We start from the raw sequence: 21,705 nt of genomic DNA on the forward strand, positions 1-21,705 counted from the left end.
ATATAGTTAGTTGTACTAAGTATATATCGCGCACCCGCAATCCACTGCTGATGATGTCACATATTACATCATTCATGACATGGTCAGTGACATCACTGATGACATCACTGATGACATCTCAAATGACATCACTGATGACATCACTGATGACATCACTGATGATAACATCCAGTGACTGTATGTTTCTGTAAAGTTAAAATATGTCTTATATATTGAAGAATGAGTGGATGTATAAGTGTCTGGATGATGTATTTAGTAGGTGCATGACTGACTGTATAAGTGAGGGATTAAATGTGTCTCACTGAGTGCATGGGTTAGTGACTAAACTGTTTTAAATTGTGCACCATTGTGTCTGTTGTTTTGTAATCTGATGCAATTGTTGATCATTAGCTATATAACTAACTATATGGGTTATTGATTAGTTGGCCAAGTATTTGTATGGGAGACTGAGTGTGTGTGTGGGTGTCTGGGAGGTGAATGACTCTGTGCATAGATGTGTGAGCAGTTGATTCACTAGATGTATGGCTTCAAAAGTGCATGTGGAAACAGCTGTATGGGCGGTTTACTGTGTGCATGAGTGTATTGGTGAGTGAATGGATATCTCAGTGCTACATGTCAAAGTAAGTACATATGTAAAACACAGTACATGTGGTAGTTGACATATATAAATAACTGTGCATAAGAGCCAGTGAATGTGTGAGTGGCTGTATGGATTATTGTGAACTTGTATCAGGGATTGTATAACAGAGTAAATATGTGTTATTATATGTTTCAATAAGTAAGGTGTGTTTAACTATATAGTTGAGGAAATGGAGGTGTGATTGATTCTTTGCAAGACTGATTAGGTGTGTGAGTAACTCCATGGATGAGTGACAGTCTGTGAGTGTTTGTTTACACTGAGTGTATCTAAGGTTATATTAGAGTCTGAAGAGGTTCATCGTATCATCACATGAATGATGTCATGAGTAATGTCAAATGAGATGTCATCAGTGATGTCATCAGTGATGTCATTTGAGATGTCATCAGTGATGTCATCAGTGATGTCACTGACCATGTCATGAATGATGTAATATGTGACATCATCAGCAGTGGATTGCGGGTGCGCGATATATACTTAGTACAACTAACTATATATGGAATTTCAATGGTTTTGTGTGAGTAAAATAAGTTTTTTTAAATGCTAATTCCTAACTATATATGGTCTATAACCTATGGTTTTTTCAGTGAATTTCATTGGTTTTTTAAAAGCTAATATCTGTAGCTGTAAAATGTATTCTTCTTTAAATCCAAACATATATTTTGTTTATTAATAAAAAAAATTTTAATACTTTTTTTTTGTAAGCTCCCGGGGCGCGGACAGGTGAACGCACGGGTAAGCGCAATCTTGCGGCGCGCCCCGGGGCGCGTACTAATACGCGTCCCGGAAGCGCTATTGCCGCGAACGAAAACAACATCGTGACGTATCGCGTAGCCGCCACGCCTTGCGTCATAAGACACGTATCGCGTAGCCGCGAGATGCGTCTTATGACGCACCGCGTAAGCGCACCCAGAAGCGCATACGATCGCGCAACGTAAGCGCCCCGATGCGCTTACGATACACGCCCGGGGCGCGCCCCGGGGCGCGTAGCGTAAGCGCGTCAAACCATGTGACTTTAAAATAACACTTTTCATTGGTTCAGAACTTTTTTTTTTCCAAATTGTGTGAAACCCACCCATTTCTCTCACTATTGCTTTGTACTTGGAGAGAGCAAGAGCTGTTCTGTCTACTCTATCTCCTACTTTTCTGATCTCCAGCAATGGCTGCAAGAGAGTCATCCAGCAGTGATTCAGATGGATTTTTAGATGAGGACCCTCCTCAGCAAAAGAAAAAAACCCATTTCATCTGGAAATTTTACGACATCCCTGAAGGACAGAAAAAAGTCAACGCTCCCAAAGTAACCTGCAAAATATGTGGGAGTAGTTTATCCAGAGGCAATCCTCTGAAAAAATATAGTTTTGGGAATGCTAATTTGATCAGGCATGTGAAAAGAAGACACCCTAACAACTTTGCCAGGGAGAGTGTCAGAGAGCTGGCACGGAATGTACCAACAGATGGCGGCAGCACCTCCACTGGTGGAGCAACACCTTCGGGACCACCCCGTGGAAGAATGGTCCCTAACATTCAGCCGGTGTTTGCAGGCATCAAATTTTTGTGCACGGAGTGTGACGAACTGCTCTGCTATGGTGAGCAGAGTGTTGAACTCATTGCCCTAAAGAAACAGCAACACCGCTGCTCTGCCAGTCCCTAAATTTTCACATTTTTTTGCTCCTGTTGAGCAGTTTTGCAATCCCTGTTTTTGTTTTTCCCTTGACAAAAATCCAAAAAAAATATAAAATTGTTTTAAAAAGTCTAAAAAAAATATAAAACAACAAAAACAAAAAAATATATATAAAACAACAAAATCAAAAAAAAAGTTCTTTTCAGAACTACCTCCAATTTATAAAAAGAAGCTTTTTTTTTTTTAAAAAGTCTGTCATTTTTAATCTCCATGGTACGCTCCCCCGTAAGCTCCCCGGTGCGCGTACCGGGCGCTCCCCCCTGCGAAAATCGATTTTTTTTTTTTTTTTCACCCGCGGGAGCCTTTTATGGCCCCCACATCAAAAGTAGGGTGTCAGGGGGGTGTACCCTGCCCCCTCTTGCTCATTTCCCCCCTTTGATTCTTGCCACCTCTTGTGTCTCAATCCCACCGAGACACAAGATGGCGGCCGCTGCGGACTGTTTCGAATGTTTACAGACACCCGAGAACCAATCAGCTTGCCGTGCGCAAGTCACGTGGCGCGCCTGAAACGCTCCCCGGTACGCGTACTGGGCGCGGCTCTAGATATATATCTTTTTTAAACCTAATTTACTCAAAATTCACAGGACCACATATCTTGAGACCTAGCAAAGGCACATCGGGCAAACAATATCTACAATTTTGCCAAGTTTCGTGGAAATCCATTCAGCCGTTCGGGCTAAAAGTGAGGCCAACCGCCCTATGGTAAACTCAATGTTAAAAACACGTTTTGGGACCCCCCTTTTTTCTCGGCCCCCCCTTGACGAAACCCCCCCAAATTTTCGGGGGCTGCTCAGAAACAAAATGTTCCATTTTCCTGAAAATTTCAGCCAATTCCGTCCACAAACGCCAAAGTTATTAGACATAGAATTTTCAAAAATCCCATAGAGAAAAAATCCTAACTATATATACCTACTGGCGACCGCCAGTAGGTAATATATATATATATCTTAACACCTTCCCCGGCTGGGAAAGAATGAGTCGCACAACATCACGGATGGTTTCATTATTTATTCAAGGCGAACAATTATACTTATTTTCCCAATGCATTTCAGCCATTCACTCGGCCTTCTTCGGGGGAGGAGGATCTGCAGACAACAAACGGTTTCGCCTCTGGGTACCAGGTGATTGGTAGTTCCTTTTTAATTTCTTCCCTCTGGTGGGCGTTACAAAAATAACAAATTGCAAGGCTTTCTGGTATACGTAGGCTGCAAACCAAATCAAGTGGATGATGTCTGTATTCGACCCTTGAATTAATGCCGTGATTTCCCCACACGCCACTTTCAGGCATAGTAGGGACTCTGGCCAGAATCCAGTTTCCGGTGGCAGCCGCTGCCCTGAAGCTTTCCGCTAATTTTCTCAAACTTCCATTTTCGGGCAGGTCTGGCGCTCTTTAAGAGGTGCGTAACTCCGCGGCTGGACAAAGCCGTACATAACATCTTGACACCTTCCCCGGCTGGGAAAGAATGAGTCGCACAACATCACGGATGGTTTCATTATTTATTCAAGGGGAACAATTATACTTATTTTCCCAATGCATTTCGGCCATTCACTCGGCCTTCTTCGGGGGAGGAGGATCTGCAGACAACAAACGGTTTCACCTCTGGGTACCAGGTGATTGCTAGTTCCTTTTTAATTTCTTCCCTCTGGTGGGCGTTACAAAAATAACAAATTGCAAGGCTTTCTGGTATCCGTAGGCTGCATACCAAATCAAGTTGATGATGTCTGTATTCGACCCTTGAATTAATGCCGTGATTTCCCCACACGCCACTTTCATGCATGGTAGGGACTCTGGCCAGAATCCAGTTTCTGGTGGCAGCCGCTGCCCTGAAGCTTTCGGCTAATTTTCTCAAACGTCCATTTTCGGGCAGGTCTGGCGCTCTTCAAGAGGTGCGTAACTCCGCGGCTGGACAAAGCCGTAAATAACATCTTGACACCTTCCCGGCTGGGAATATATATATATATATATATATATATATATATATATATATATATATATATATATATATATATTAATTGCTGCATGGAATATAAGGCTGTTGTACCATGATTTTAGGGGACAAAAAGTGATAATAATACCAAAGTCACAGAACATATAATGTGGAAGTGCAACATATATCTACACAACACGTAACTGATACAAAAGGTACACAAAGACGTTACTAGGATTATCCCTCCAATTGATGCCAACTAAACCCTGTGTTAATATTCACATTGGTGTCAAGAGTGTAGTGGTTCTGGACATGATACTATAAAGCGTTGATGTTTCGACCCAAGATGTACGTGTTTTTGGAGAACTATCACTGGGGTCTCCTTCAGGACTGTGTGGTGTCTATTAACAGCCAAGAGCGAATGAAGCAACTGAAAAATTAGATCCTTGTTGTTTGGGGCGGACATTTTTAGTACAATTATGTCCCGTAAGTATTCCAGAATGGAAAACTGTCCCTTCTGGTGATTGCCGGTGTGGACTTAAGCAGATTGGATAGATGTACTTTTGAATTCAGAAGGGCCTTCATTTGTTGAACTGCCATCGAGCATCAAGCTGCCGACTGCTGACAAGGTCACTCGGCAGTAACAACCAGGACCCTACCTGAATTGACATAGAGTGCAGTAGAGCTGTGTAGAGGTTAGTGGTGCAGAACAGAATGGAGTGGTGTAAAGTGCAATGGCATAGAATAGAGTGGTGGTGAGGTCAGTGGCAGACAGTGGAGTCTTGCAGAGTAGAGTGAGTGTCTGAGTGCAGTGCACTTGCGTAGAGTAGAATGGTTTAGAGTACAGTGGTGAAGAGTTCAGTGGTGCATAGCAGAGTGGGGTAGAGTGCGCTGCATTAGAGTAGAGTGGTGCAGAGTAGAATAGAGAAGAGTAGAGTCAAGTGGCATAGAGTGCAGTGTCAGAGTGTAGTAGTGCACGGTAGATTAGAGTTGTGCACAGTGAATTAGCATGGAGTGTAGTGGCATAGAGTACATTGGCGTAGAGTGCAGGAAAGTAGAGTCACGCAGAGGAGAGTGTGGTGGCATAGAGTTCTGTTGCACAAAGAGCGGCATGGGGATCAGTAGAAGAGTGCAGTATTGCAGAGTAGAGTGTCAGAGTAAAATGGTGAAGAGTGGGCAGAGTGCATTGGTGCAGTGTGCAGTGGAGCAGACTGCAGTAGGCAAAGAGTGGTGAAGAGTAAAGTGACAGAGTGCAATAGTGTAGATGTTATTTATGTATATATATATTTACATTTACATGTTGATTTCATTTGACATCTAGGAAAGTCTTTCTGTTGGAGAGTGTTGTATTGAAAAACAACCACGCTTTATCCTGAAAACTTTCTCTTGATGTGCCTCATTTGGTGAGTGTGAAGCCCCTTTCAAGGTGTTTTCTTACCTAACCGAATGCCTCAGCTAAGGAGAGTGAAATGTCTTTTATTTGGGGGTGTAAAGCAAGACAGTGATTCAAAATTTTACAACAAGGTGTGACTCAAGGTATTACAAATGCAAAAACAACAATTGATGGACGGAATGTTGCCTGATGGCAAAACATTCACACCCAGTCATAGATCTGGGTTTAATCCTTCGTTATTTTGCTCACCACACCACCCCAGTTCAGACATGGCCATATGCAAATCTGTCGTGACCCTGTGCCTCATGGGAACAGTCCAGCCCGAAGTGCCAAGTCATGTCTTCCCTGGACCGGAATCAAGCATCCTAGGACCGATTTCTGGCTATCAGCCTTCATCAGCCAGGATAGCTTGATTCCAGTGGCATGGAGAGCACGGGACTCACGCCTGAGCATACCCGTCCCACTCGGGGTGACAAATGCAAAAACAACAATTGATGGACAAAATGTTAAACAATGGCAAAACATTCACCCCCAGTCACAGATCTGGGTTTAATCCATGGTTATTTTACTCACCACACCACCCCAGTTCAGACATGGCCATATGCAAATCAGTCTTGACCCTGTGCCTCAAGGGAACAGTCCAGCCCGAACTGCCAAGCCATGTCTTCCCTGGACTGGAATCAAGCATCCTAGGACCGGTTTCTGGCTATCAGCCTTCATCAGCCAGGATAGCTTGATTCCAGTGGCATGGAGAGCACGGGACTCACTTCTGAGCATACCCGTCCCACTCGGGGTGACAAATGCAAAAACAACAATTGATGGACGGAATGTTGCACAATGGCAAAACATTCACCCCCAGTCACAGATCTGGGTTTAATCCATCGTTATTTTGCTCACCACAGGGGTGGCTTGGTGAGCAAAATAACATGGCTTGGCAGTCCGGGCTGGACTGTTCCCATGAGGCACAGGGTCAAGACTGATTTGCATATGGCCATGTCTGCACTGGGGTGGCTTGGTGAGCAAAATAACGATGGATTAAACCCAGATCTGTGACTGGGGGTTAATGTTTTGCCATTGTGCAACATTCCGTCCATCATCCTGTGTGTTTTGCTGAAGGTATTACAAAGCATGGCTGAACTATGGTGTCGGATCAGAAAAGAGATCAAACCCACCTATTATCGCAAGTTTGCGTCCATTTGGGATTCACCAAGCTCCCCTTAATGGACCAAGACCAATTTGGCACAACCTGTAAAAGCAGCAGGCTGTGAGGTGGGGGCATCTGGTGGAGGAAGTTAGGCTGATTCCATGGGACAAACTTGTTGAGTTGGCTGATAATTCTCAAAGTTCAAATACCCTCAAGTTTAAAGCTGGTTACAGACAACAGCAGCATATATAGGAGAGCCCAACAATCTAGAGAACAGCTTAAATTAGAAGATACCAAGAGACAAGGAGGTCTGCAGATGGTACTGGTTGTCAATGGACTTGGCAGATGGGGTATTTGAACTGCCAGATGAGCTGTGGAAAAGTCACTTGCCAGAGATCCAGCTAGATAAATTATTAGAAGTATCTTTTAACACTCTTTACAGTACAGTTAAGCCCGCCAATTTAAGTAGAAACCATCTTTTCTGCTCCCACAGGGCGTATTGCAACAGAGAAACAGGCCAGGGTCCCCTAATAAATTGCCAAGATTTTTGAGGCTAGGATGCCCTAAACTGACAGTCCTGGTGGACTGGAGCATGTCACCAAGAATGTAAGGCAGCAAACTCCATGCAAATCCGAGCACCGGAGCAAGAGATAGTTTTATCAGTGTTGGCTTATCGTTTTGCAAGATGTCCAGTGGATCCCAAGGGTTACCTTCCAAGGGCAACTGCTTCACATCATGCAGTCTCATCTGAGACTTTCTGGGGAATGGTGGTGAGGCTGTACCCTGAGGGACCAGCAGCAGCAATCACACCACTGTGCAGAAGACGTTGAAGAAAAAAGTTCCTATGTTAGGCCGGTGGACAGAAGGGCCAGCCATACAGGCATGCACCAGCTTCCATGGGGACAGCATATCCATCTAGTTAAGGGAGTCCTTAAACCAGCAAGAGGGGCCTTGTGCCGGGACACCAAGTGCTCATGTTCACCAAGTCCTCATGTTCCTACTGATCTGTGCGCCACGTCTGGGGGTAGTAAAACTGTAAAATAAGGGCTTGTTTCCTAGCGTCTGCAAAGCAGAGAAGCGCTCATCGGTGAGACTAATGGGTGGCTCTTGTATTTAGGAGATCAGTTCACAAGTGCCCCTTACATATGGGTAACTGTTAGTTGAATATACACACCTATATGCACATTGGCGTTAATAAAAAAAGGAAAAGAGATAAGACAAGATGCTGCTCACAGCCACATCAAAGTGAACTGAAGCTTGCTCCATAAGGCACATAAAACCTTGCATATTCAGATCGCAATGACAAAGAGGAGCCTTAGCAGTTGTATTGCAGAGTTCAGTAGCATCAATGGGATCCCTTAAGCCCACAAGAAGCCACCACATATTTTTCACAGTCTTTGTAGGACTCCGGTGGTCAGAAAAGAGGGGCACTGAGAAAGTTGTATCCAGTTTACAAGCATTCCTGGAGTTAGGACTTTTGTATCAAGGATCTGCAGTTTATGGATCTTTATTGCTATGATCTGTGGTTGCTTGGCAGCTCCTACTGAAGGTAGAAAAAAAGGTTCTAAATACTGTAATGTTCAATATTAGCAAATGGCATTAACTTCTATTCCTAGAAGTTAAAATCACTGGCTATAACTTTCCTTATCCCAATAAAAAGTAGCACCATATTTAAAAGTTTTAATTGCGTAACTTCATTACGGTAAAGAGCTTTTGTGCTGCAAGTGATTATAATGGTGATATTCTGAGAGCCTGTAGGCCTGACCTTTTACTAATGAATGTGTCCTGTCATTCTGGGCATGCAGAACTATATTATGTTTCTACGTGTAAAGGCTTGCTGGAGTGCAGACTGGTAAAGGTGCTTCCAGTGCAGGGGTCTAGAATATCTTTAGGAGGTTACATGACCTGAGCTCCCTTTTGGTCTGAGATCCTTTAGAGGGTGTCACCCTAGGTATTTTCACCTACCATTTTGTAAATATTTATTTTGTGCACATATACTCGTGCGCGTTATAAAGTACTTCTCCTTTTCATAAGAAAACGCACTAGCAGGACAGTCTAACTTTAAGTGTTGTTTGTTGCATTGCTGATGTCCGAGTCTCTAGCCCACAGCATCTCTTTAAGGATGCCTTGAACTGCTTTACCTTACTTAGTCAAATGCTAAAAAGGGGTGCTTTGTACCCAGTCTGGGGGTCCATAATATGTGGCCCCATGACACCAGCAGTGAATACCCTCAGGTGTTACAATTGTGGGCCACTTCCCCCTGTCTTCGATGGGACTCCACATTCAAGATTTCACACAAGTTTGACTACAATTGTGGAGTAGAGAGATGGTCTTTACTTGCCATGTGGGAGAGATTCTAGTAAAAAAAAAAAGGGCAAGATATGTCAGGGTGTTGTAGAACTTTGCGAACTCTTTAGTACACTTGCTATGACTTTTGTGTGCATGTCCTATAGAAAGGGTTGCAACATGTGATGGCATAGTTATGTGATCAGTCAATGAAATGGGTTAAGTACTGAACAAGCATGCGTGCATTGTGATGATGACTTAATTTGCTCTATGTCAAATATACTATCAATCCTCTGTCATTTTCTATTTTTTCAAATAACATTTTAAGTGGCAATGTGTTGTTTATTTCACTGCAATCAGTGCCAGGTGTGTTTTATGCCACCTTGATGGATCTAGGGGTCGTGACGGCTAGCTGGCCTCCCAAGAAAGACTCGTAAGACGATCTCTTTCCAAATCCTTACAGACACCAGGTTTTCATTTTAGTGTTTTCTATGAAAAACAACTTTACACTATGGTAGCCCCTTGGTCATTGACTTCCTTCAATGTGCGAAGCTTGGAGCAAAGAATGATGAATGTAATCAAGGGAAGGTCTAAGGATAGGTCTGAACCCCATGGTATTCAAAGATTCTGTTGAGGCTCTGGGTGATAGGGCTATGGTACTGGAACGTGCTCTTTATCACTGATAGGTTTTGCCACGAGCCTGTATCCTGAGAAGCCATTTGGGAATGTTACCAGATGCACACGGGCAAAGGAGGTCGTTTGGGTGAAAACTTGAAAAAGGCCAAATAACCTTCGAAAAAGGAACATACTGCTACTTGGGTAGTTCGTTGCCCCCTCCCACATTTTACCTGTTATGGCTTTGCGACATTTCCTTGTGGGACTTGTGGTTTCTCTCTCAGCATTACAAATATGAGCTAAGGGTCCTGCTGTGTTTTTTGTGTTGTCTTGGGATGGTATTGGTGAAGGTGTTTATACCAGATGTTAGCCCATTTGGCAGCTGTGTGTCTTCATACAAAATATATGTTTTTATTACAGATATATATTTCTAAATCTCTCTCAGGAAAAGGCATTGTTAGAAAATAACAACAGTAATTTTGAGCTACTGCATTATGGCGCAGAATTGGCATCGTGTTTTTTGCCCGTGTAGTGTTCCCCGCATCTGGAATTCTGTGACATTGGTAACTGCAAGGTGAACGTGGGTTTTAAACGTCAATAAATGCTCTCTTATAATTAATAAGGGGAATGGATTTCTTTTTAGAGAACTAGGATGTTTTCCTAACACTTGTATCTTCCCAAATGTGCTATTTGTCATCCTTGTATTAAAAATCGCATTCACCAGCTAAAAGCAAAATCATACCAAGAGCAATGTTGTATTACAGCTTTGTTAACAATCCTAGATTAGAAATACATTCTTTCATAGAGCTTATTAATTCTCCGACGCTGGCTTTTCTGTACTTAAAGTAGGAATCAAAAAGGCCTGATTGAATTGAGAAATGAATTATGGTATCATCAAACACTGGTATACGATGCCCAGCACGAAGCTGATGTACAGACATATTTGTTGCACATTCTTTAATGAATAACATTTCGAGGAGCACGATGAAAGGTCTGGTGCTGTGTAACACGGTTTGTTCAGTTTTGTATTCTATACAAAACTAGAGGGTTATCCATTCCCTGGTTCCGCATCGCAGCATTAGCTTTGAAAACTCACCTTTTGTTCTGCTGTCATGGTTAGGCTTTGTAGTCGGCCTGTCATATTTCCTAAGCTTTTCTCAAAAGCTGCTACCAGATGAGACTGTGAAAGAATTAAGAAGAAAATATTTCAAAATGTCATAAGGGTTTTAACAGGAACATAGTTAACATTTCTTTGGCAAGCAAACAAAACATTGTTCACGCTTTTGGCTAGGGAAACATTAAATCCAGTAATCCTTAGAACAGTTCAGCAGGTACTTTCATTTACTCTAACCTGGGATGCGAAAATTGTAAAACAGAAGCAGAGAAGGAATATTAAATTGCCACAACTAGGTTTTCTCAAGCATGAAGCGTTAAGACATCTGGCCTTCCAGCACTTTGCCAGTCCATCTCTTGTGCTTCGGAAACAGGTACACCACGTTGCAGAAATTATGTGATTTACAGAGAGGGGGCAAATCTGTCATCTGACAAATTGTCAGTGCTTTTTGCAAAAGTCAAACAAATATTAAAGAATAGGCTTTTCAGCCCTTTCTGTATACCCACAGTACATACATGCTTTGTGGAAATTTATATTTAGGCCGCTTAACGAGGGGATTTCACCAATTTCTATTACCAGACAGAAATAGGACAGTGCACTCCCTACACCACAAGCTCACAGCCTGTGCTCCCCTGCTGCCGATTGTTACCCAGCATCACCCTCTGATATTATGTACGCCCAACGTGTACATGGGTGCCACATCTACCTCCACTTCAGCGATCTGCAGCACAAGAGTCAGAAAGACATCTCTCCCACCTCTGTGATTACCCTATGATATTATCTATCCCTGCCTTAGAGCCTTTCAGTCACCGAGCCCCTACGGTCGTAGGCCACCCGCTGGAAAACTTGGGTGGAACACCTAGAGATAATCTCTGAGGCGGCAGAGAAAACGACAGGAAACGAGCCATGCTTCTCCACCAGGGTGGTGCTGAGGTTCACAACATTTTTAAAACCATTGTCGAAGCTAGGCCCCTGCGCAATTACACCACTCTAAAGAATGTCCTCGCATCGCGTTTTGAACCCTAGGCCAACCCCGGTTATGAAAGCTTTCTTCTCAGCCAAGTGTGGCAGAAACCTAACAAGTCTGTTGACGTATTCTTCAGCAACCTGACGGAGCTTGCAAGCATGTGCATGCTTCAAGGTGAAGGGGATTGAGAGTGCAGTTCATCCAACGGTGTGTGTGCCTCTTCCAAACTCTGGGAAAGGATCCTACAAAAACCCAACTTGCCCATGCGCCATATCCTAATTCTTGGGTGCACCAAGGAACTCTCAAAAGCCTGTGCTGCCCACATGGAACTAAACCAACAAACCAACCCACACCCATCAAAGAAGAACCCCTAAACGCACTTTACAAAGAGACATGCAAATCAAACCAGAATCAGCCAAGCGGAAGACATCTGGCCGCACATGGGGATGTTGCGGCGGTTCCTTCCCCCACTCAGGTGATAGCCCTGCCAAAGGCAAAGCCTACAGCACTTGTGGCAAGCTCAACTCCTTCTCTAAGGTGTGTCACTCTGCCTCCTCCTCGAAGTAACGTTAAAACCCCAAGAAAACCGGTCAGCACAATAGACTTGCACCCAGCCACAATGAAAGAAAGCAACATGGATGACGATGTCATGATGATACTGACATTTTCAACATTGTGAGAGCAATCGACCCACACTCCAGGTGGCCCCTAAAGGTCTTGTAAATGTACAAGGTCTACCAGTTTCAGCTCTTATAGACACAGGTGCCTCTATAAACTTAATGCTGCAGATGTCTATCATAGCCTGGCTGGTCCTCCTACACTACGCCACACGAGAGTCCAGGTGTATCCTTCAGCAACAGCTCCCTATTGGAGCTTTAAGGGATGTTTTAGGCTGACCTCGCCTTTGACTCCACCTGTTTTTTGTTGTTAACACCTTCAGCACGGCGCAAATTCTCGCGCTGTGCAGAAGGTTCTAATGAGCCAGCGGGCTCATGACGGAACGGTTCCGTCATGAGCACAGGCCAACCGACGCTCATGACGGAACCGTTCCGTCATGAGCATCAAAGGGGTTAAATCTGTTTATTGACATTTAACACTTTCCATATTCTTGTAACAACACATGACAATGCCAGTGTATACATTGCAATTATATGGTCCATTTCTGATCATATGGCAAAGCGGGCTCCAATAAGCCTGTGGAGTGCTTGGTATTGAGAATTGGGATATATATGTTCTGATGTACTATGTCTGCGTCCTTCATATCATAGGTACCATGGAGAGGAGTAGGAAATTCCATGTTGTTCAAGAGTGTAATGCTACAGACCTGAACTGTGGGATTGGGGTTCAACATAATGAGGACAAAGCAAGACGAAGGAAGGGATGTAACTGTGAGTAAAATGCTGCTGCCCTCTACCCGATGTGGATCAGTCCACTTGTGTGTACCATATGCAGAAGAGTTCTTATATGTGTGTACCAGCCCATTAAGTGACCCCGGTATAAAGATGTCTTAGCTGTATCTCTGAAGGTTTGGTGGCAGATGAGTCTTGCCAATTATACCACTGCTGTGACCATGTCGTCCTCCCCGCTGAAGAACCCCCTGCTGTTGCATCCATCCTCAGTAAAGCTGATAGAATGGTTTCTCACTCAGCATCTAGAGGGAATTTGCGGAAGACTAATAGGTCCTCCTTGTGTAAGGCAACACTCTCAGCCCTGGCCCAGTTAAGTAATGAGCGGCGCCACGCTGTTGCGTGCGGAGCACACATCGCTCTCCATTGTTTCGTGATTAGGCGTTTAGCAGTAGCTAGGCCCAGAACTAGAAAGCGGGAAGTGGCCCTGTGTTTCCTGCCCCTTTTGAACAAATAAAGGATTTGGACCTCCCATTGGAAAGGAATGTTCCATTCAGTGCAGCGTGTTAAGGTGGTAGCCACCTCAATCCAGTATCTAACGAGTTTTGGAAGTGCCATAGCATGTGTAAGACATCCGCATCAGTTAAGTGGGATCTGGGGCAAGCAGAGTCAGTACGACAAAGTATTTATTGATTTTGGCAGGGGTGAGGTATGATCGATGTAAAATAAAAAACTGTATTTGATGGAAACGCTGGTTGCGGGGGATGCGAGAGGGGCCCTCCAGGGCTTGACCCAAATCCCTTTCCCAGTGTAGCTTTACAGGGATCAGAGAGGCTGCAGCATGCTGACAGAGTGACGCTGCAAACCATCCAATCATGTGATCCCCCTTCACCCATGATATCTGCATTTTGATTTGTATGATGCACAGGGGACTCTGTGGACAGACAGCCCCATCTGGATGATAGGGGCGCATAGTGTGAATGGTGCAGTAGGAAGCGCCCTGGGTGGAGATCCTCCTCCTCCACAAGCTTGGTGTATGGTATCTGGGATTCAGCTGTGCCCCAGCCCTGTAGTTCCACCGCCGAGGTGATTCTTTGTTCTCTGGGAGTTCCCAGGAGTGGGAAAGTGGGGATGTATGGTTTTGTGATGCGGATGATAACCAGGCTTCTACGTAAGCATTTAAAAGACACCGAAAGTAATAGGGAATCTATGCCTCTGGGCTGCTTACACGGGTGAAACAGATGTGGAAGAGTGAGATGCGAAACAGGGGGGCGGAGAGTGGCTGAGTCCGAGAGGTGACGGGACACCAGCCATCTTGCAATCCACTGTATCTGAGCGGCCAGGTAATAGTGCTCAAAATTAGCAGTGGCAAGGCCACCCTGCCTGGTAGGTAGTAGAGCTTTTTAATGGAGACTCTGAGCCTAGAGGCCCCCTACATGAAGTTTTTCCTAATTTGCTGAAAAAGGCGCGAGGCAGGTAAAGAGATAGGTTTGTAAAATAATAAAGAAGCCGAGGCAGGAGCACCATCTTAGGAAGGGCGATTCTGCCACCCATGACTCCACCTGTTGACGAGCCAAAATATACATGTCCCATGAAGGGACTGAATTCCACCTTATCTGTCAGACGGCCCAGGAAATCAACTTGGTCCACTTTGCTTTCAGTATACACGCCAACGGCCTTGACCAGCTCCTAACTGACTTAGTGCCCCTTTTTGTTGATACTAGCTTCCTGGTAGGCCCAGCAATAACAATAAAGAAAAAGTTGCATAAGGCAAGGCGATAACTTGAGCTACTATGGACAAAGAAACCATGGACAAACAGATTTCTTGGCATGAATTGGTGATCGTAATTAGTTTACGTAGCAATGCTAACCAAGTAATGCAAACTACATTGTTGTGCTTTTTTTCTCTTATAGTACAATGTTTTACACTGAGTTGATCTAAGCGTAGGTAACAGTGGAGGTAGGTAACAGTGGAGTTTAGTCAAAAATAGATGACACACAGAAACATTGACATAATCTGGTGGTCAGATATATATACACACTACGTGCCTTTCGGCAATGCCTTCTTCATGGGTCTTTATCAGTTACAATCTATTTGATAAACTGCCTGTTGAAATACTGAAGGTAAATATGTCTTAAAGTTTGAACTTCCTTTATTTCATGGGATAGTGTCCTTATTCAAGCTAATGCAGCATGTGTTGCGCTTGCATTTTACTGTATGTAGGATATTTAATAGACAAACAGATGGAGATGTCTTTTTAAAACAACCAACGAGCTGGCGGTGAGCTCCTGATACATGTAGCTGACTGTGGAAGTAAGCTGCTGATATGATGAGTCTCTGTGTCAGGTGTAAGCCATGATGTTCTTCACAGGATAGAAAACAACATTCACGTGGAGGATTAAGGATGATCTCTCAGAGTCCGTCCCCTCCTGTGTGTCAGGGCTTCCCAGCTTTCTTGGTATGGTCACATACTGCAAAACCTTCGTGTGAATCCTTTCTGGCATCACCAGGACCCTCAGGGAACATATCAAGTCCATAAACCTCTGGGTCTGGGGTGAAGAGCAAGAGGAAGCTTTCGAGCAAACCAAAGTTGCACTATCCGCTGACACAACATTGGTGTATTTTGATCCTAAGAAAAACTCCCAACTGGTCATAGATGCCAGCTCAATCGGGCTAGGAGTCGTGCTGGCCCAGCATCAAGAGTGTAGCGAATGGGCACAAGTTGCCTACACTAGTCGGACGCTCACACCAACTGAGCAACGCTACTTCAAGTTTGAGCAAGAGGTAATCACTGTCCTATGGGGGTGATGGCATTTCTATATCTACATGTACGTGCACCCATTCATCGTAGTCAGTGATCACAAGCTACTGATCCCACTGTTCCGAGGGGCCTCATTCAAGTCCCCGCTAAGAAAATTGAAGTGGATCCTGCAGCTTCAGCAGTTCCATTTCAACATGGAGTACCGGCCAGGGACTCACAATCTTGTGAATTTTCCATCCCGCCATGAATGCCCAGTCACACCTTCGGAGTCAGCTGACACCCGTGGGAGATGGAAGAGTATGTTGTCTAGTTGTAGAATGTTCCAGACCGATTCCATTGTCCCTTAAGGAAGTAGTGGAGGCCACCATCCAGGATGAGTATCTACAACTTGCGATTCAGGCAACTCTGACTTGGGATTAGCAACCACTTCGTTGTTCATCCCCATACTGCACCAGAGAAGCAAAGTCAGCACTTCTATTGCTGCATAACTTCTGCCAAGATTCGACCGTCCCTGAGGAAGGCTGCCTGATGAGAGGCCATGGCTAGAGCTACCTGACAGCAAAAGACACACAGATGACAGAGCAGATCAAACATTCACCCCCTAGTCAAGAGATCTGGCTTAAATCTATCGTAATTTTTGCTCATCATGCCACCCCAGTTTAGACCCAGCCATATGTAAATCCGTCTTGATCCTGTTCCGCATGGGAACAGTCCAGCCAGAACTGTCAAGCCAGGTCCTACCTTGACGGGAAACAAGCCTTTTGGGCCCAGTTTCAGGGCATCACCTCCAATCAGCCAGGCTAGCTTGAATCCAGTGACACAGTAAGCCAGGGACCCACGTCTGGGCATACCCGATGCACATAGAGCGAGAAAGCAAAAGATAAACAGATGGCGGACGGAATGCAGAGCAAATCAAACATTCACTCCTGGTCAAGAGATCTGGGTTAAATCCATCATTCTTTAGCTCACCATGCCACCCCATTTTAGACCCAGCCATGTGCAAATCAGTCTTGACCCTGTTCCTGATGGGAACAGTCCAGCACGAACTGTCAAGCCAGGTCCTCAAAAAATCATCATGGGACTGGTTTTGGGGCATCACCCCTCATCAGCCAGGCTAGCTTAAATCCAGTGAAACAGTGGACATGGGACCACGTCTGGACATACCCAGGGCACTTAGAGCGAGAAAGCAAAATACACATAGATGACGGACGGAATGCAGAGCAAATCAGATATTCACCCCCAGTCAAGAGATCTGGGTTTAATCCATCGATCTTTTGCTCAACCTGCCATCCCAGTTAACTCAGCCATATGCAAATTGGTCTTGACCCTGTTCCTCCTAGGAACAGTCCAGCTCGAACTGTCAAGCCAGGTCCTCCCTGGACCGAAAACAAGCATCCTGTCCCAGTAACCGGGATGCTTGTTTCTGGTCTAGGGAGGACCTGGCCTGGCAGTTCGGGCTGGACTGTTCCCATGGGGAACAGGGTCAAGACTGATTTTCATATTGCTGTGTTTAAACTGGAATGGCATGGGGAGCAATCCAATTAGGGATGTAGGCCCAGATTTCTGTACTGGGATGAATGCTTGACATTGATCAGCATTCTGTCCATCAATTGTTCTGCTTGCGTTTTTCACCCGGAGTGAGACGGGTATGGCAATATGTGGGTCCCTTGCTCTCCATGCCACTGGAATCAAGCTAGCCTGGCTGATGAGTGGTGAAACCCCAAAACCAGTCCCAGGATGCTTGTTTCCGGTCCAGTAAGGACCTAGCCTTGCAGTTCGGGATGTAGGGGATATCAAGTTGAATTGGTCTCCTTATCATGCCAATTGGGCTATATTAGTCACCCTCATGGAATAACTTGAAAAGTGTTTCAAATCCCTAGATTTATCGGGGGATTTTCTTCAGGGCATATGGTGTGGTGTAATCTGAAAACATTAAAAATGCAAATTATAACTGGGCCCTTCTCAAGAATTTACACAATTGTTTAACTCGACTTAGTATTTGGTTAGGGTACCTGAATTGTATCTTATAGTTGTGACTCGGGGTTTCGACAATTTGATTTTTGCAACTCATAATTATTTCTCAGTAAATTCTAACCATGAGGGTGACTATTATAGCCCAATTGGCATGATAAGGAGACCAATTCAACTTTATATCCCCTAATGCCCAGAGCTTAACTCCATGGAAAAGGAACTCAGAAAAAGAAAGATGAATAGTTTTTCCAAGCAGTTCCTTGTGATTATTGGTCTGACAAACCACTGGTGTAACATTAAGTAACAGTTTGTGATTAATGCACTTATTGCCAAATTTTACCAACAAAGAAAAATTATATTATTTTATGAATGTGTACACATTATGTTTATTTATGAAAACCATTATATTTATCGATTTATGTTCAGGCAAACGTTGAGTAACATTAAAAAAATGTTTTTGGAATGTTAAATACATGGCAAAAAATAGCCAGGACCAATACAAATAGGTTTACATTGGTTCTTACTCTGCTGAAATAAATAGCAGGAAATAAATTAAGGTGGTTAGATTCTCTTTTTTCAAAAATGTATCACGTCCTCTCTGGCCATCACTATTGGACATAACCCCTTAAGTGTAATACTTTTAGAAAGTAGGCATTTCTACACGCTCATGACTCTTTTTGCTTTGCAGCCTGACTCCAATCCATGTCCAGGGTAGAGTGACAGCTGGGCTTGTGCATACTTTCCAGACAGCCATCACACAGGAAGGGGTAGGTGTAACAGGGTTGCTGCATATGCATACTGAATGGTTTTCCTGGGCTGGGAGAGAGGGAGGTGGGGCAAACTTACACTTGCAAAGGCTGAACCCTACCCTCACACAAAGGGCTTGTTTACCCCCTACTGATGGGGGAATTGAATGGGGGTGTTGTACACTTCTAAAAGTTCTTTTGAAGTTATCGTCACATCAAAGACATTTTGAGTATTAGTATAGGGGTCTGACCCCATGATTGTATACATTGCGTGGACTGGTAACCAGATGCTGCTGGCTCTACAGACTGCATATTGCCAGAAGGAACTGTTATGCTGTCAGGAAGAACCACCATTGGACTGACTTGCTGACCTGTAGCATGCTGGGCTGCAAGAAGGTCTGCCACTTTGCTTCAAGGACCCAGATGTGCTGGCCTGCTGCATGTTCCCTTCTCAGGTGCTCCCTGGTTGTTCTCCAGGGACTGGGTGGTGTGGTCCTCCCTGTTTAGCTATAAGCATGTGGAGAGCTCGGCTGAAGTGCTCCTCCATCCTCTCGATAGTACATGGGGTGAGAGAGGATGTGTGAAGCTGTGATCATCACGTGGTGAGCTCTTGATTGCCCAAAAGGTGCCTAGAGTGGTGGAGCTGATTCCAGCGCCTAGCTTTCCTGGGTGGGTTGCTGCCCATGGCCACCGCCATCGTAGAGCATGTTGAGCACCTCAGTTTTGCTATTCTGGTGGAAGACAGCGCTGTGCATCTTAATTCTATTGCAGACAGCGGTGAGTTCGAGAGGTTTGTCTACATCACTAGACTCGGTGCAGTGCACTTTGGGTGGGAGCTTCTGAGGTGTCCTTCATTTACGCATGGTGGAGGGCTCGTCTTCTGTACCACCATTCATGCTGCGAGGCCAGCCTCCAACTGATTTGTGAGCACTCCCCAGGCCATCACTTTGGAGCACCAAGGACTGGCGTGTGCGCCCCAACCAAGGAGCCTGCCTGCAGCTCCCACATGCCCACAAAGCACCAGCACTGTCAATGTTGGCTCCAGGGCTGAGACCTGCTAATAGTTCATCGAGCACGGTATTTTGGTTACTTCCTCGACACGGGTGGGCCCTTATTAGGGTCACAGCTTGTCACTGGGACTTGGTGTTCTTTCTGTCGGTATCAGACCCGAGCGTTCTTGCGGTCATACTGCGCTCTGCACAACTAGATGCTGGTACTTGGGGCTAGGTTTTCAATTGAGGCACTCATACTTACCGATTCCATTGTTTTTGCATAATAGGAGAGTATTCAATGGAGGCCCCCGGTCTGGAACTGGTAACCTTCTGACCCCTAGAAATTACCCTGTTCCCTGTAATAGGCATGTTGGTACTGACATGCCCTACGTTTGGTATTTAAATTACGGCACAAATCTAAATATGAGTGCCAGTGCAAAGCATCCTATGTGTTTAGGGGGAGATTTGAGCTTTATGTGCTTTGGGTCATTATCTGCTGCATTGTCTGCTCTGATATTGATATATTGTTGTATCCTTGCACTGACAAGATAACAAGTACTATTTCTGGGGCTACATAATATGCACTGTAATGTTTGTTTTCATGATTTTTTGCAACGTAATAGTCGCTCTTTCATTGCACACATTGTGATATTTTTGACAATTGCCTAGTTGGCGAAGTGATTATGGGTGTATGTGGTCTATGTTTACAAGCAATACAAAAATATATTTGATATAATACTGTGTGGAGTATCTTTTGTTGTGTTTTTATTGTGCCACTGGTGTGTGTTTTGCGCAAATGGTTAACACCTTACCTCTGGGGTAAGCCTGACTGCACGTGCTAAGCTACCAAGGGGGGGAACAAGTGTTATATTGGGTGTGAAACTCCCTTGCCTTGCTTAGATTGGTGAGTTCTGCCTGATTTAGGCGCATACCCTAGCCATCCAGAAACCCCAGTTCTAACAATGCATTTGCTGACACAATGTTTACACTCTTTGAGAAGTGTGTTTTCAAGTCAATGGTAAAGAACGAATATAGTGTTGTGGTGTTAGAGACAACACCACGTGGGACACCCGAGGGAGAGAGGTTTTGGGACAATACCCAGAGGTCGTGTATAATGTTGGTTTGGTCTGATGCTCCTGTCAGACTAGCAATAAAAAGCATGTGCAATACGGTCAGTTTAGAGAGCATGACCAGATAACAACTGTGTGTTTCCACTTATTAAAGTTGCTGTGCTGCCAGATGTGTCATACTGAGATGAAATTGAATGGGCCAAACCCCGAGATGTCCCTTTTAATGATTCACTAATCTGGAACAAACATATTTGGTTGGCATCTTGGTTCACCTCCAAAATATATATATATATAAAGTAATCCGAAACATGAGTGTAGACGTGGTCAGAAACATAGAAGAAAAAAATGGACTTTAAACAATGCCTCCCAGAAAACAAAAAATGTCATTGCTGGCATTTTTTCCACTTTAAATGTTTTATAGCGCTGCATGGGTTCATTTAGTTCTATTACAGTGTGTTGGTAGTCATCATCTAGATATCTTCATGATGGACTGTTGCGACATCGAATAATTAGGCCTACCTAAATTGATATGTTCTAATTACAATTGATCCAGAACATAGAGGTCCCCAGCCGCGGCCGCTGCAGGTAAGAGCGGTGAGGCCATGTGAGGGGGGATTTCGAGAGACAAGCACGAGCGAACTTTAATTATTAACTTAATTTTCCCTCATGGTCGTCTCTTGAAATCCCCCCTCACCTGGCCCCACTGCTCTTTCTTACCTGCAGCAGCACCGGCTGGAGGTCCCCAACAATTTCGAAAGCTCAAGATAAATATATAGACAATGTAATGGACTGAGGTAAAAAATAAATATATGAATTACACCTGAGGTGCGATTTAATAGCTTGGGAGTGGAAAGGGATATACGGTGTGGGAACTGTAAGTGAAGGTGACAGATGGGAGAAACAGATATGGAAAAACATTACACAAATCGCTGACCACCGACATTCCTATGGTTTAAGGCTCACAAAATACAAACCAACATATCCGACATGTTTTTTATGCAATTGCACACCTGTCCACTCCGCAATAGCCTAACAACAATCTGTCCAAGATTG

The 21,705-nt window shown here is 44.4% G+C and overlaps 1 protein-coding gene across 2 annotated transcripts in view; it reads right to left on the reverse strand.

The window, feature by feature from the left end:
• Positions 1 to 21,705, reverse strand: part of NAV3 (neuron navigator 3) — a 1,248,418-nt gene that overhangs the window by 214,596 nt on the left and 1,012,117 nt on the right. For both annotated transcript variants that reach the window (XM_078674251.1, XM_078674250.1), the window contains exon 23: positions 10,781 to 10,864. In XM_078674251.1, the coding sequence (XP_078530377.1) occupies positions 10,781 to 10,864 (84 nt within the window). The remainder of the gene's footprint in view (positions 1 to 10,780; positions 10,865 to 21,705) is intronic.

Source organism: Lissotriton helveticus, chromosome 1_1, assembly GCF_964261635.1.
Source record: "Lissotriton helveticus chromosome 1_1, aLisHel1.1, whole genome shotgun sequence".
Taxonomy (NCBI): Eukaryota; Metazoa; Chordata; class Amphibia; order Caudata; family Salamandridae; genus Lissotriton; species Lissotriton helveticus.